Genomic DNA, 16,964 nt, shown 5'->3' with positions numbered 1-16,964 from the left:
AAAGGCCGAAGCAGAGGACGAAATGACCTACCATGACTTTTTGTACTGTGATAAATACATTTTTGTGTTCATGTGTGTGTCTATGTGACAGTGCCTCAATAAATTATGTTCTCAATAAAATTCCATGCCAGCAAATACAGCATGCAGACTTGAAGGGGAATAGGATTTTTGCTCAGTAATATGCACATTAGAAATACAATAACAGGAATTTATGTTTACGTTAATTACAACATGAACATAAATTTCTCTGGGCTCTTTTCTTCTTCATGTGCTATGTGGATTGCTTTTCATCCCTCAAAGTATGGCACAATAAAGACTAGCAATCTCAGTGATGGATGAGAAAAACTGAGTGCAAGGACTTGTCTTTTTCTCAAAGGAATCTTATAGACCCACTGGGTTTTGCTGCACATATAATTTATTATCATTGTGTACAGTCAAAAAGTCCTATTGTTTTGGTGAAGAGCTCAACCTATGTGGGTGGCAACATCTGTCTCTTAGTAAATAAATATCATATAATATTTTACAGTAATTAATTTCATTAAAATAGAAGATCATGTCTTTTTGAGGAACACAAAGAGTAAGCAGCAAATGAAACTGTGGTAGATACTTGTGTCTCTGTCCTATTTGTATCTGTTGGATTAGGCCTCTGGTTTTAATTTCTTGGTTTCTAGAGGAATTTCTGAGTCTAGAGAAGTAGCATCATAGAAATTAGAACTTTTTCCTTTTCTTTTTATGGGAATTATGTACATTTTACAGATGTCTTTTCTTAGACATTATGCAACTCCCTTGCTCTGTGGTTGGTGACTTTTAAAAAGTGGTTTTCACTAGAGAGTTTCTTTTCAATGCTGTACTGGGAGATCCAGCTTCATGTTCTAGCCCTTTGCAGTTAACTCCTGGCCTTATATGATGATCCTCACTGAAGACTTTGTGGACACTTCTGAATGTTTAAAGCAAGATGTTAAGTTGCAGAGAGGTTTCCTATTAAGGAAAAGTGATGTAATGTCAGTGGAACACTGCCAACTTCTCTCTGCTCATTTTATTTATATTAGCTGCATACCAAAGAAAATGCTCCATAAAACACGAGTGAGTGCTCCTTTCTATATTTAGCCAAGCTAATATACTAATACCAGGAGATTATGTTTATATGCAATTGAAAGAATTATAAAAAGATTTGGGGGCATCTTACAGAAATAAGAGGTTGAACTTGGGAAAAGTAAATGCTTGATTTGCTCCTGGTGCATAAAAAAGACTAGGGTATTTCTTTTACATTTGTACTTCCAAGATATGTATTTCTGTGCTGAAAAACATTGTTTAACATTTTAATTGAACTATTTTGCTGATTGTTTAGGGAACATAAAGTACAAGGAAGTTAAGTACATTGATCTGAGTCTTTTTAGTCTAGGCACTGCACATGTCTCACTTTAAACTAATTGGCAAGATTGGTGTGATTAAAACCAAGCTTGACATTCCTGTTGCAGTCTGATCTTCTGGTCTGAAATATTCACATTCTTCTTCATACAGAATATAGTGTGATACTGTGCTTTTTTGGCAGGGTTTGAAATCAGTTTGGCATATCTTTGTTCATCACCTTCCCTGACTTTCTTTAGTACTGCTTTTTAAATGAATAAATGAGTCTACTTTTAAACTAGTAGTTTTTTCCCTCCTGGCTTTTGTTCAAGTCTTTGTTCTACAGCTGATGGTGTTGATAAATAATCACAAGATTTCTTCCTGACTCTAACAATGTTACTTCATAATGCTGTTAAACAATTTGACCTTTTCTGTTAATTCTACTCCTACATGGTGACACTAGCTGGGTGTGGTAGTGTTGGAACTATGGATCCTCCCTGATACTAATTCCACCTAAAAGAATATTCCTCAGCAAGAATACTGAATACATTTGTTAATTGATAAATAAGAGCTGTCATAAGGTATACTAATCCTAGCTGTAATAAGGTAACTAACTCATAATGTATATGGGGAAAAAGGTACTTTAATAAATTAAATGCTAAGTCTAGTGTGATTGTGACACCATGTGATGTATTATGAGTTCTTCAGTTGTCTCATGAGCGACTAAGTTGTGGGTGGGAGAAAGAATTTTGGGTTGTGTTATTTTTATCTGCATTATTGAGGATGCATGAAACATTTTATGTATGTTCTGCTTATATCTGAGTTGTCTGTCTTCATTTTGAAGCCTGTGGTTTATTGGGATGACTTCTAAAATGCTTTTGAGGGAGTCTTCATACATTCTGACGTTTAGCATCAAATTTACACACTCTGAACTGCACCCTGGGGCTTTCCCTGTCTCTCTAGGAGGCTGTACTACTAGTTATGTGAGATGCCAAAGAAGAGTGATGAGAACATTTGCCTATGTATCTCCTTTTGACTAGAAGTATTAGAGCAACATGACATCAAACTGAAGGCCAGTAGAAAAAGGCAAGCGATCTTTTAGTCATATCACAAATCAAATATTACTGTTTTACACATCTGGAGCTTGTTTCAGCAATATAAAGCTGTCTAATGTTTAGAAGATTTGAAAATGATTGTGAGATTCTGTTGCTATTTCCAAGTATGCAGATCTCTTCTCATTCATTCTGAGTGATTCATTGGGGAAGTAGATCATGCTGCTAAAAATCATGAGAAAAAATTTTGAGTCAACCAAGGGTCAAAAAACATTTCCTGCAATTATGGATTATATGAAACTAGGACTTTTGCCTTACTCATTCCTCTTAATTTCAGGTTAGATTTTAAACATTAGACAAATTTAAATCAAACAAAAAATCTTGAATCATGAGATGCCATTTCTAGTATTAGGCTCTTGCAGGAAAACGTTCTCCCTAGTGTAGAAGATCAGACGTAACTAATCTGTGAAGTATTGCCTGGACATGTACTGCAAGAATTATGTGCTATCAAAGTTTGTTTCCCCATTTTTTAAACTAAGGCCTTCTGGATTACTGATTTTTTAAGTAACTTGAATATTGAAGTCTTAAAATTCATTTGGAAAACTTCAGTCTCTGAAGGTTTATGAAATGACCAAAAAATGGACAGCTTCAAACAATGCTGCCTTTAGGGCGTGAGAATGTAATTAATGTGGTAAGTCTGAGTGCATGGACTCATTACAGTCTTGGCATGAGAAAGAGGATGACTGTAGGGGAATGGACTTGTTTTCCTCCAAACAGAAATACAAAGCAGCAAAATCTTTCTGCAGTTCTGGGTGCACACTTTCCCTGATATATATAGCGCAACTAGTTGGAGAACTTGAATGTCCTTTCTTTATTTTGTACCTTTATGACAAAAATTACCAAATTTTAAAATTATTTTTGGTTTTTTATAGATGTTTGGTTTTTTACTCATTTTTCTGCATATTTTATATGATTTGTCTAATCAATTAACTGACCTCAAATCATCCAAATGCTTTTGTTATTGTGTATACTTTCATTGAGTGCTATGCTTGAGGTTTCTACCTGAAACAGGATAGAACTAGGAGGATCCTTCAAGTGAGAAACAAGGTCAATGTACTGTGTAAATTTTATTTGTGGCTACAGAGTAGCTTAAGTAAACTGGCCCAGAGACACAAGGGTCATGCAGGTTTAAACACATCAAATAACTTTCCTTGAGTTCATGGTAGAAAACTGCAGTAGGTGAGGTTATTTTAGACCAGTGTTTTCCCAAGAATGAATCATGGTTTTCCAGAGAAGCTAGAATATGCAGTGAGATAGAAGGTAAAGTCATGAATTTTGGTACACCCTAGGCAGGCCTTCTGAAGCTCACATGGGGTGGTGAAGATGTGCTGGTAGCCCAAGGGAAGAGGCAGGGAGGCAGATGAGAAGGCAGACCAGCATTATACCATGATCTGAGTGTTGCTGAGAGGATCAGGATCATGTGGAAATTCATAGTGAAAAAAGAAGAACCATATGATCCCCAGTGATGCTGACTTTAGTGTTTCCAATATTGTTATTGTCAATATCCTTCTGTTACTGAAGTTACATGGAAGTCCTAAATTACATATTTCGTATGAAACTATTGGTCATTTATCAAAGCACAGCCTGACTTTTCCCTTTCTCTATCTCAGCAGTTTTTGAAGTAAATTACACTTGGAGTCCAAGCTGTTGTGATACTTGTAGAGAAGTATCACAACAGCTTGGACTCCAAGTGTAATTTACTTCATGTTGGATTAATTAATGAATAAGTAATAATAATTAATAAGTAATTTACTACAATGTTGGATTAATTGTGAGAGATATGTATTGCAGTTTCTACATCTTGCTAGTACTTAGAATGATAGAAACAAAGCATAGATTACTTTTTTCTAATTTCAGTTTACTAACAGTGACTTACCAACAGTTTCCAAATGTAATTTTAGTAGTCTACTTATGTGAAGGAAACAATTTATACATAGAATTGTGTAACAGTTTGGGTTGGAGGGGACCTTAAAGAATATTTAGTTTCAACCTTCCTGCTGTGGGCAAGGAACGTTGGCAGGAATAAAGTACATATGCAGTTCAATGTAAAAACCTTTTACAACAGTGACAATAAGGACAAAACAAACTGCTGTTGGTCAAGATAAACTACATAAACTTTACTATAGGAGTAGATAAACCACTCTTCTTGTCATCCATTCTGGAATGTTCATTTTAACATAAATCTTATCCTAATAAATATGGAAAAATATAACTTGGAACCCTTAAATCTGACAAGTGCTGTTTCTAATATTCTTTCTGAGAGTGTCCAGCTCCAGGCTAAGAAAGTGCATGAGTCATCAAAATACTGAGTCCATAAAGAGAGAATCTTCATAATTGTCAGACAAAATGGTTTTAAATCCTGAGAAATACACTTTGTAACTAGCTTTATACAAACTACTCTGTGATCAGACTGATAGCAAAAAAGACACGTTTGTTTTGTCTGGGAGGTTTTTACTGCAGGGCAGATGGGAGGAGTGGAATTGATTTCTAGAGGTCAACTGCAGGCAATCAAATAGGAAAATCTGTACAACAACATAGCAATAGTAAAATTGCTAACTAGGATAGGTCAATACATTGTCTCTGAGTATGTAAATGTTAAATAATATGCAAGATTATTTTTGACATATATTACACTATTTTTGACATATATTACACATCAGTGTGTTGTACACTTTGAAACGGTAAAGAAATCCTTTAAAGAAAACCCTGTAAATCAAATAAAATAATTTTCAGTGTATTTGTTTAGAAAGAGATGTGTTTGACTTACCAGAAATTGACAGACAAAATATAAAGCCAGAACCTTTTGTGGTATACACACTTAGTTTTAAAAGCCCCTTAGATTGTATGGTTTGACTATCACTTCATGGTAGTTTATTCTATGTATAGCCTACATTAGCAAATAGTGCACAGAAACAAGGGTGGCTCCACAGAGTGAAGAAACATGCTGAGGGTGTTGTATCTGCACACTTCAGGGTCATTGAGCTTTGGGATTTTGGTTTTTCCTTTTGGACTAGCTCTAGTCTCTTCCATGGACTCATAAGTGGCTCGGGTTGGTTAGTTCATTTCACCTGATAGGAAAGGAGTTCAGGTTCTCGAGAGGCTTCTCACGGATGCAAACCAGAGAAAAAGGAAGTGGGAAATGATTGGAAATTTGTTTCAAAAGCACATTTCTGACACAAGCAAAAACCCAAATGCAGATATGTCCTTACTGTTCCCTTAGGAGAAGCATCAGGGTACTTGTTTTTGACTGCTCACCATGCTGGTCACAATTTCATTTGGGAAGAAATGAAAATACAGTTCTTCCTTTTGTTTTCTCTGTATAAGATGTCTGGCTGCTTTCACTGGGAGCTAAGCAAGATTCAAAACAATTTTGGGGAAGGAGCCAGCCATTCATACTCATTGGCACAGTATTTGTCTATAACAAATGTTTATCATCACATGTTTGCCTGTATGATTCCTTCTTTTTTATGTGATTATACATCACTTAAGGTGCAGCTTAATTCAGAGAAGAAGTCTTTACTAGATGTCTCCCATACTCAAGGTTGTTTGCTGTAGTAAAAAACAAATAGTACCTGAAGTGAATCATCTTTATGGAATGTATTTTCACTCTGAAGTACAAAAGAAATTATTTGCTCTGCCATTTATGCATAAGGTATTCCATTTAAGCTTTCCAGAACAATATACTGTACACTTAGCTAGCAGTTTTGAAATAAAAATATCACCATTACATTACTATATCTCTTTACGAGCAAAATTCTGTTTAAAATTATGTGTTGCCATTGCAAAAAGCTAATTCAGGTTGTATGTTGGTGTCCAAATTCATGTAACAACAGTATGCATTGTTTCTATTTTTGGCGACAAGGAATGTAATTAGTACTGGTCAGGTCTATTTAAGTGTTCAGGCACATAATATATTCTGACTACTTAAAAGCAGGTTTTGACTGCAGTGACATCTGTGTACTGTAGGTGGATTTTGCTGAATAATACTGGATTTTACTGAATAAATACAGTAATACTGCTGAAAGATTTTTTTGTTTGTTTGTTTTAGCCAAGCAGTGGGGGAATTGTGTTTACACTACCCTTGCAAAAAGTAGCATCCCTTCATATCTGAGGGTGCTTTAGCAACATTTTGGGTATCATAATTTTTCTTGTCTCTTTATACATCGGGGATGACACCTTTTAAAAAACAAACAAAAGGTTCAGCCTCCAAACTCACAGTTCTGAATTGCATGTCTGGCTAGATAAGGTGTGACAGTGCCCTGTAAATTATTTTATTTTGGGGGATATAGCATCTTCTGCTGTACCAAGCCTAAGTTATAATTATGTTAGGATTGTATTGGTTGAATAAATGTCACAAAATCTCTGGGCAATGCTGCAATGTTATTTTCAGTTTCCAATGCTCCTGACTACAGGGCTGAAAGATTTTTACTGTCTTTAGCAGTTGGTTTTACTTGGTGGTACATCTCCTTCTTCCATAAAAGTTAGTGTATGTTTTGGAGGGGATTATTTTTGTGTGCACAGAAGGACTTCAGGAAGAATGGTATAGCACTAAACTCTTATGGCATTTAAGATGGCTGACACCTAAAATAAGTCTGTCATATGTTGTTGTAATGGAATAGCAGAAGTATATAATTATTTCATTTAAATACCAATTCTTATGTATTTATTTCATTTTCAGTTGTTCCTTTTCATATGGTGGTTTAAGAATAGGGTGCCTCCACTAAGTTTCGTAAAGTACTGATGTGTCAGCTGGTAATATCCCAGCTTTACACAAGGCAGCTACCTGCTCAGATATCAGACCTGTTTGTGAATACAGAGTAGCTGATAAAAGGGCCTAGAACTTAAGTTCTAAAAGCACCTTAGTTTTGTGAGTGTTTTTAATAGTGTTGAAATTTTAATTTTCCTAAAAACACATTGTGAGCAACTGTGTGCTCCCTTTAATGGCAGAACACCCAGTAGCTACTCAGTTTTTATCCCTTTTTTAGTATATTATCCATTCTTCCTCACAAAGAAAATCTCTTTCAATAGTACAAAGCAGTCAGCTTTATATGTAACCCAAAGAACACACTTGACAGATACTGGAATGTTAATACTGAAGACCTGGAAATTCAATTTTAAGCCCACTGTAACAGTTATTGAGTGGCATAAAAATAAGCGAATCTCCTAACTCTGGTGATCAGTAGTAATAAGATGTGATGATTTATACAGCATCTTGTTAATCAAATACATTACATTTAAAATAAATATGTGAATTAAAAAAGACAACTGTGCATGTATTGTTCCAGTGAGAAGATATATAGTACTACATCTTTTTATTCTGTTCACTTTTGGTTTTAGGCTAACACAGTCTTTCATACTTAATTTTTTTCCAAACCATATTTTCTTTGAATATATACCAGTCAGCACAGAACATAATTTAGTATGGCATAATCACAGTCAGAAGACCTCTTTTTCTGTTTGCAGGCCAGTTCATTCCTGCATTCCGAGTAATGATTTCCTACACTTTGGGCTGATTCAGCTGATTGGAACCTGCATTGTAATTAATGTCTTGGTGCAATTTACCTCTTAATAACATAACACTTTTAGCCTTCTTTCTCAGTAAAACCTGTTGCCTGTGTAATATTTTACCTGCTGTATGTGTCACTGGATAGCCTGTGCATTAGTTGTGCAACACAATTGAAAAACCAAGCCTGACAGGTTTTTGACTACCAGACCAATTCTTATGATCTAACCCTACCAGAGATATGAAGTTTAGCATTTTTACTAAAGCTGTATTGTATCTTTATGACTTTTGGGAAAATGAATGTGCACAAGAGCACCATTTCCTCTCTTTCTGTACCCAAGCTAAATGTGTTATCTCACTGGTGCATGTTTTGAAAAATGTCCCCGCAGTGGTATTGAGGGGTAAAAAATGGTTCCTGTCTCTGAAAGAATGGCTCATGTTTGCTGAATTCTGGCACCCTCTCCACTGCTGGTTTCCTTAGCACAGAAATTACCTTGATGTGTTTGACAGATAACCAAACCAGAGTGGAAAATGGGCACAGCTACAACTGCCACTTTTTAGGATAGATAGAAAGGTTTTTAACAGCCAAATTAGAGCAGGACTTCCTTACAAAAGAGTCCACAAAGAATGCAGATGGTTTACACTTCTCATCTGGGTGTATGAAGTTTCTTAGATGAAAAGCTCAGCTTCACAGTGTGCTCATAACACAGTCCCTGTGTTAGTTCTTGCACCGTATTTCTTCTTCTAGGAGTGTATTACCTTACATTGAAACTAATTATAAATGCTCCTGTATATCAACCTGAAATACAGAAAATATTTCTGTAAATCTGCATTTTCAGATTGTTAAGCTTTGAGGGGAAGGTAATAAAAATGTTAAAGTGTTGCAGCTGCTGGAGTTGGTTCCTAGTTACAGTTCTTCATCAAGCTACCCAGCATGAGGTTTAAATTGTAATGACAACCTGCATCCTCCCTGTAATGTTAGTATAGACAAAATATACCTCTGAATATTTTCCTGCTAGAACCCAAACTGGTGCTGGTTTCTGTGTGTTGTTGTTATTCCTCCATCCTGTCCCCTCCATCACCTGTCTGCCCCCCATTTTTATTTTAACTGATAATTCTAGTTGTAGTAATGTAAGACTAATTCTAGTCTTACATAAATATGAACCCCTGCAGCATTTAAAACAGTCTCTTTTTTTTTTTCCTCCCACAATCTAAGGGACTGTTCAGTCTTATAAAACCTAAAAGTTGTCTAAATTCATTTGTAATGATACGGTCTGGAGGCTGTCTGTGTGTTGGATACATAGCAGTTCTTGTTAAAAGAGGCAACTATTCTCCCTTTACTTCACATTCTTGCCTTGACATATATGTAGATCTTTAACATTTCTAAAAATAAGCAAATATTTATTCAGTGGATATTTCAGTCTGAGTTACTTTTGTATTCTGAGTATTTCTTTTCAGTACATCTGGTAATTAATTTACTGGCAGATTAATTTAGGATTTGGGTTTTTTCATTTTTAACAACTCAGTAATCGGTAAGTTTGGTGGAAAATTTTAAATTGTATTAGGAATTTTGTCAAGAGTAGAATTCCAGGTATCAGAGTTTGCTATCACATTTTGGATAAGTTGGTATGTATATTTTAGTCTCTTAAATAGTAGCTGTCAGAAGTAGTTAAAAAATTACTAATTTTCAACAGGTACTATATCAGCAAAATTCCCCATGTTGTACTTGTAGAAAGCAAATTAAATGTCTTTAAGAGCTACCTGGCAGATCTGTCCTAACAGCTGCTGGGAACCACAGATGCAGAAGCAGGTATCCAGTTTGGCTGCCCAGGAGCTAGAAAGATATAAATATATGTGATACATTCCAATTTTAATAAATTTAAAAATTATGGAAAAATTCATCCTGGTATTTATTGTATAAATGCCAAAGTTTAGAGATAAATATATCTAAATGTACACATATACAAAATACATCTATACATGGAGAGCTGCTGACATTGAACTCAGTGAGAAGAGCTCCTGCCATTTGATACAGTGTGATAGTGACTGTCTCCCTTTTGGTAGAGCTCTGGCATAATTCTGAAGCAACAGTATTGAGTTAGAAGCTAGATCTTCTTTGGAAAGTAGAGTTTATGGAGATGAGCAGTTGTTACCCCAAATATACAGGCATTTTCTGGCATTGTTTTTGAAGCTTAACTTAGAAAAATAGCTCAACATTTTTAAATTGTGCTTAATTCTGATAATTTTTCATTTAAAATATTCCTGTACCTTCGTTTCAGTGGTATGTTTTGTATATTTCTGTAGAACTGCACCATCTGTTTCTCAAAAAGCAGGTCACTGATAGGATTGTGAAGGGGCTGATCTGCTTTTGCTCAGGAATGACTTGAGGCAGAAGGGAGCTCGTTATTCTTCCACAACCTGAGATAAATAGGACTCTTTCTTTCAAACAAAAATTGCCTTTCTTTGTCCGTTTTCCATTTTATTTTATTGAGATCAGAGGGACAAAATTTGGAATTTTAAAATGTTATAGAAAACATCACTTAGTCTTGGCTCTTTACCTGTGGTCATTTATTTCCATTTACTTTGTGTACTGTGTTGTAAAACACTGCCTACATTTCAATGTCCTTGCATACTTCATGGTAGGCATAACTCAATAGGGTTCATTTCATATACAAAGGCTTCAAGGCTACAACAGCATTTCTCTTCCTTTTGGGAACTTCCCCTTCCAAGAGAGGTAGTTTGGATAGAAGGGCTTCCATATGAACTTTTGTGTTTAAAAGTACACAAAGTTGATGATTAGACTGCAAACAGTGAGATGCTTCCCAGAAGAGGGACATTGTTTCTCTAAATAAGCTTTGTAATGTAAGATAAAAGTAAAGCTGGTACATACCCTAATACTGGGAATATGTGAATGAGCCTAGGACAGAAGTTAAGTATGAAGGATTTACTGCATTCCTGGGAATGCCATCTGCTGTAATGTTGTCTGCAATTCAGTAGCCAGGTCTTGTTGAGACTTGGAGAGGTGTGCAACCACTTCCTGTGTCGCTCCTTTACTCCACTCTGTTCAGGCACTTGGAGTTGCAGTTCCTGATGTGGGTTGTTACCTGTTTAATTCTCAGTCACATACTGCTCTGTTTTCAAAGCAGTGTGATACACAGATTATCAGGAAGAAGAAGCATTATGAAAATGGGATAAAAATATAAAACCAGCCTATTGTAACTTAAACCAAGCGCATACCTCAAAATATGGTTTCTCAAGTAGCTATTAAACTGTGGTGTACATATTGGCAACCATTGTTGTCCACCAAGAAACCGAATGTCTCATGTCCCTACTCTTTGCTTTTGACGTCTGTTTTCAAATGTTTCTTGCTATCCCTTAGCTCTGAAAGTCATCACCTTACTGAGCATGTTCTGAGTGCCCAGTACCAAACCCATGCATGGAGCTGCTCTCGCAGGCAGCATGGCTCAGAAACCTCACCTCGGTTGCAACTGATGTCTGTTTTCATTAACATCTTACTGCCTTGCTGCTTGCATTTTGGAACTTTCTTAGCATACCTATCAGATCATCTGAAAATGTATTTTAATATCTTGGTTAATAGTACCTGGTATTGGAAAATCATTATGAATTCTAAAGCAGAACTTTTGAACATATTTATGTAGTACTAGGCCTGCTTTTCAGTGAGTTGATGGAGTTTCTCAATATTCATTTTACTCTAGCTATGATTTTTTTTCTAATTACTTACCTTTATTGTTTACTGATTGAATTTGCTAAGAAAGTACTTTTATATGTTCATTCTTATATTGTTATAATTAATTATTTGGCAAAATAAAAAATTCCACATGAGAAAATAAGTTTATGCTCTATTGTTTAGTCAAGCTTAATGTGTTTCCTGAATGCATGTGTGCCCTTTAAAATTACAAAACATATTTCAGCTAATTGGAAAGAGGATGTAATTACAATTAAATTAGTTTTCCTTGTAATCTCATCCAAAAACCAAACTCTTTTAATTCCCTTCTTTGTTTCCCTACTAATGAGAAATTAATAATTTTCATAATTTCTGCCTTTGTCACAGCAGAGGATCTACCTATGTAGAACTTCCACCACTGAGGGTGTCATTCCAAAGAAACACTGGTGAATTGTTATTGTTTCCTCTCCTTTTCTCCTTCATAATGACACATCTCTAGAATACCTCTCCTCAAGAAAATAATATGGCAGTGTCTGATGTTAAAAGAATAGCTCTGAGGTAGAGAACATGCCTTTGCAGACAAGGATTGTGCACTTTTGCAACTGGCATGAAAATTTACTCAAAGCTGAGCTTTGTGGGTTTTTTGCCCCATGGACTGATGTGATAATGGTTGTGTTTGCATGCTATTTTTTAAGCAAACAAACACTTAATTTAGGTGGATTCTAAGCTGACCAACAGCTGTTCAACCTGAATCAGTACTGTCCTGGGCTAATAAACCCTGATTTACAGGCATGCATATTCCTGCAGCCTCAAGTCAAGCTTAGTGGGAGTGCTGAGCAGCCTCATTTTTGCCTGTCACCCTTTTGTAGAGATACCCAGAATGTGGTCTCTGGCTGTGCGTGGCGGGGTCAGCAGCAGTGCAGGGCAGCGCTGCAGTGCTGCACTTGCAGTGACAGGGCCATAGATGGGCATTTGTGGGATGCTGCTGGCCGGGCGCAGCGCCATGTGACTTGGCAAATGCAAATAAAAAGGTCTCAAGACATGACACTCCTACTTACTTTCAGCACTTGTTGGATAAACATAGTAGTGTTGGAGACAGCTAAGTTTCTTCTATATTCAACACCTCATTTACAATGCTAAATTGTCCCCTTTTTTGTTTTTTTACCTTAGTCTGTCTGTAATAAATAAATTAAAAAATTGAGGATGATTATGATGAAAAATAAAATAACTAAGAGGTATTGGACAGTAGGTCTGCAAATATTCAGGCCAAAGATGCAGAAGAAGGTGAAAGTAGTAATTTTACAGGATTTTCTCTGTCCAGCCAGAGAAGTGACCAGAACTGTTGCTGTCATCAACTAAGCAAGTCAAATTTTGACGGGAACTAAAATTGTGTTGTTTTAACTGACTTAAATAAAGATGAATGTTAAGTAATTTCACAAAAATAGAATAAGTTTCAGCCGGCATCCTGTGGAGTGAAAAGTCGAACTGATAGGGATTAATAATCTCTATTATCAACATTAAAAAATTAATTATAAAATTTAGAAAGTGAACTGTAACTTTCAAATGTTCTTGTTGCTAATTTAAGTTAAAAAGTTAATCTCCTTTTAAGTGCTGCAATTTGTGTTGTTAGTGAGACATTGCTGGAATTGAACCCTCTTTACAACAACAATACCAAAGAAAGGCAACTGTTAAGTATAAGTTACTCATTTTTCAGTTTTCTGCCCTAAAACAGCTTGCTCCCCTTTCTCTTATCTAAGCAATCTCCTTTGGCCAGAGATCATAAGCAGAATTTTTGTCAGAAAACATTTTCGGGGAAATGTAGATGGTTGGAATATCAAAATTAATCTTCAAGTGGAAAATATGATGTTATTACCATTTCTAATTTTGTTGCTATCAACAAAAGTATATTGTTGTGCCAGAATCATACATTCATATGCCATGCATTAGGCAAACTGCTTCTAAAATGTCTGCTTAGATGACCTAAATTATATATAAACAGTGACATACTTGTATACAATAAAGTATTTATATATTAAATATACAGAAAAGTTATATGTGCATATGCTGAAACTTTGTGGATATTTGGAGTATTGAGATAAAGTTATGTTTTCCAGCTGAAAAAGGACAATTTCAAGCAAGCTAGTCTGATGTATTGTCACATGATAGACCACAGTTAATTTTGAGCTTAATGTCTTTCAAACAGCTGTATCGAGACCAAAAAACCACCCAGTTCTGATTTGCTTCAGTGCTGAACATTTTACTTTTTTCTTTCAGTTTTTCCCCTTAATTAAGAGTTCTGAGTGCTCCTGATTATTAACTTTTTTAGTCTCTATTCTTCTTCCAGTGAATTTCTGAATTTCTAAATTAAATTCTTACTTCCATTTGAGCTGATCCTATTGCAATGCCTCAGAACTATATGAAGTATCTACTAAGATTCATCTCAGGACCTACAGTTGAAAATAAAACTGGGGAGAAAAAGTGGGACTAAAGATCTGGGGAAGCTCAGTTCACAGCTTCCCTAGGTTACAGATGTTTCTCAGAAGTCTTTGCTCATCTACATACATGGATGGTTCTAACACAGAAGTTGGTCCCTTGTCTCCAAGTACTTCATTAAAAGTATGATTGTAATTAGGTCTGTCTGATTGGGCCACAGAGGCTACAACAGAAATTCAGCTACGGCTGAAGTTTTTACTAGGTAAATATTTCAGCCTTATCATTGAAAGGGGGCTGTTGAAAAAAAAATCACATGAATCAAAGAGTTTCAGTACTTTTACCTTGAATTCCATTATCTGCATTGTGCCTTTAAAATATCCTAAGTGCTTCGCATGGCCATATAATTTATCTTTTTGAAGAATTGATAGCTCTGTTAAATTCTATTATGCACACCCTTTTTCCTTCATCTTGAGGACATAAAAATGGACTTTTGTAGCCATGTGTTAACTCTGAAGAAGTGGGGCTATTCAACATATGTAAATGCTTTAAACTTTCCCTCTCTTTCAATTTTCCTGGACTCTAGACCAGTGGAAGTTTTACCTCCTCTCCAGCCAGAATTGCATGTCTGATCATCTTTTTGTCTATTTTTCCTTCCCGCAGGGACCCCCAAAAAATACAGCAGCTGCAGAACCAAATTCGTCTGGAACAAGAAAGTGGACAGTGGTATCGTCACCAACAGCAACCCGATCATCAGCACCCTCCCTCTTCTCCTTCCTTTCCTCCTCCCCCCTCCTTCCAGGAGCTTGAGTCCAGCCAGTCTGCCACCTCTCCTGTGCCAATGAGTATTCTTAACTCTCATACTTCCCCAACCATGCAGTCTTCCAGCTCCTTCAACTATGCTCGGCCTAAGCAGTTCATTGCTGCCCAGAACATCAGCCCTGCTTCAGGTTATGTGACTCCATCTTCTGGGTCATCCACATCTAGCCTTCCTTCTCCTATGTCTCCAACTGCTTCTCAGAAACAGTTTGGGAGAGTGCCAGTTCCTCCCTTCTCTCAGCAGTTTGCTCCAGAAGGGGAATATGCCTGGTCTCCTTCTTCTCCATCCCCTCCACCCCCACCTCCACCTGTCTTTAGTCCAACAGCGACATATCCAGTGTGTGATTCCTTTCCACTTCCACCTCCTCCACCCCCTCCTCTTCCTTCACTTTCTTCACCTTCCCACAGCCTGTCTCCAACTCCAAGATTTCCTAATTCCAGCCAGTCTCCAGCAGCTTTTCTCAGCTCCATGCTGCCATCCCAGCCACCACCCATTTCTGTCAACGCATTAGGCCTCCCGAAAGGAGTGACGCCTCCGTAAGTATCAGCTGATGAGCTCCTTGCTGTACTGCAGATTGTAATGAAGATTATTGCACTTGCTTCATTTGTACTTTTCTAGGGTCCTTTGCTGTTAGCAGTTATCTGAGAGGGAGAGATGTGTGAATAAATTTCAAGTGCTTCTGTGCTAGAGATGTGAGATAGTTTTTTAAGCCTCACAGAAGTGAGATTCTGAAAGAGCCCTACAGTAGGAGCACAAAACATGAGAAGCTGAAGCCTTAAACTGGAGTTTGAGAAAATGTGAAAGCAGGAGCAAAAGGCTCTGCAGGCCCAGGGCAGTGAAAGGAGATCCAAGAAAACCCTTCTCATGGCCCAGTTCTTTTAAAGCCACTTATTCAGTGATATTTGCAGTTTCTGTTCCTATTACATCTGCAGACAGAGAAATTTCAAGTAAAGAGTATATCTTTCAGAAGTCCCTATAGCTTTGTGATACTGAAAATACAAGGTGTTAAAGTATACATCTGATAACAAAGTGGCCATAACAGTTCATTTGCTTTGGCTAGAGATTTTGTTCTGAGGAAGTTTGGGAAAGTGTTTAGGGAGGGATTTAAAATAGCAGTGCATAAAAACAAACAGAATCCCTATGCCTTACAACTCCGCACACTTATTGTCCCCTTTTGTCTTCTCTAAAGGCCAAAATAGTATTTTGGAGCATGTCAGCTCCCATCATAGATCAGTTTTTCTTTCCACTGGCACTAGACTCTAATTCCATCCTTAGAGAACAAAGAGACATGCTGAATAACAAAAATGAGAATAGCTGTATCCAAGGCTTATTTATAACTTTGTTCAGAAGTTTGTCTAAACATATCTACAGTATCTAGGTGACTTGCTCAGCTACATACTGTTGCAGTGGGAAATTCTGTTATTTCAATCCAAGATATGAAAAGGAAGAGAAAGAAGAAAGAGGACATATATCTAAGTAATAAGTCATGTATCTGTTTTAAAAAGCATTTCTTTATCTTGATTTATTTCATACAGCTCATTATGGAGTCTGGCTATGAAATGTTTTTAGGAGAAAAATTAATAAATAGTGCAATTTTCCCTTGCAGTCATCATAGTTGTGATTTTCTGTCTTACTGTGTCCTTTGCACTGGCTGAGTTTTACTTTTGATACTGAGCACTGAAAATTGCATGATTAATTTACTGACAGCTTGACCAGTAAGCACAGCCCACTGAAGCCTGTTATTACCCTTGATTTTCCAAGAAAGGATTCTAGTCCAGCTATACAGCTCTGACAAGGGCTGGATTCATTTTTGAGCTCACCTCTGTGTGCTGTGAGGGTAATAGCAGCAGCTTGAGCCCCTGCTGTGTCCCTCTTTTCCTGTTACTCTGTGCTTATGGATACATGTTCTCTCTTGAAGCATTAGTTATGTTCTTCCTCATTCCCTTTGACCTTTGGACAGAGAAACAACTCTGCAAATATTCTTCGCCCTTCACCATGCCCCTCACTTCCCCAAGTGCAGCATCTAGTCTGGGTAGGCACATGATGGTGTGTCTATCTATATTCCTC

The 16,964-nt window shown here is 36.7% G+C and overlaps 1 protein-coding gene across 3 annotated transcripts in view; it reads left to right on the top strand.

Moving 5' to 3' along the window:
- PALLD (palladin, cytoskeletal associated protein) overlaps nucleotides 1–16,964 on the top strand; it is a 185,085-nt gene that overhangs the window by 131,019 nt on the left and 37,102 nt on the right. For all 3 annotated transcript variants that reach the window (XM_064710701.1, XM_064710700.1, XM_064710699.1), the window contains exon 11: nucleotides 14,741–15,433. In XM_064710701.1, the coding sequence (XP_064566771.1) occupies nucleotides 14,741–15,433 (693 nt within the window). The remainder of the gene's footprint in view (nucleotides 1–14,740; nucleotides 15,434–16,964) is intronic.

The sequence above is a fragment of the Zonotrichia leucophrys genome, chromosome 4, assembly GCF_028769735.1.
Source record: "Zonotrichia leucophrys gambelii isolate GWCS_2022_RI chromosome 4, RI_Zleu_2.0, whole genome shotgun sequence".
In the NCBI taxonomy this organism is placed as follows: Eukaryota; Metazoa; Chordata; class Aves; order Passeriformes; family Passerellidae; genus Zonotrichia; species Zonotrichia leucophrys.
Note: the sequence above shows the minus strand (reverse complement) of the source record. Positions and strands in the feature narration are given on the sequence as shown.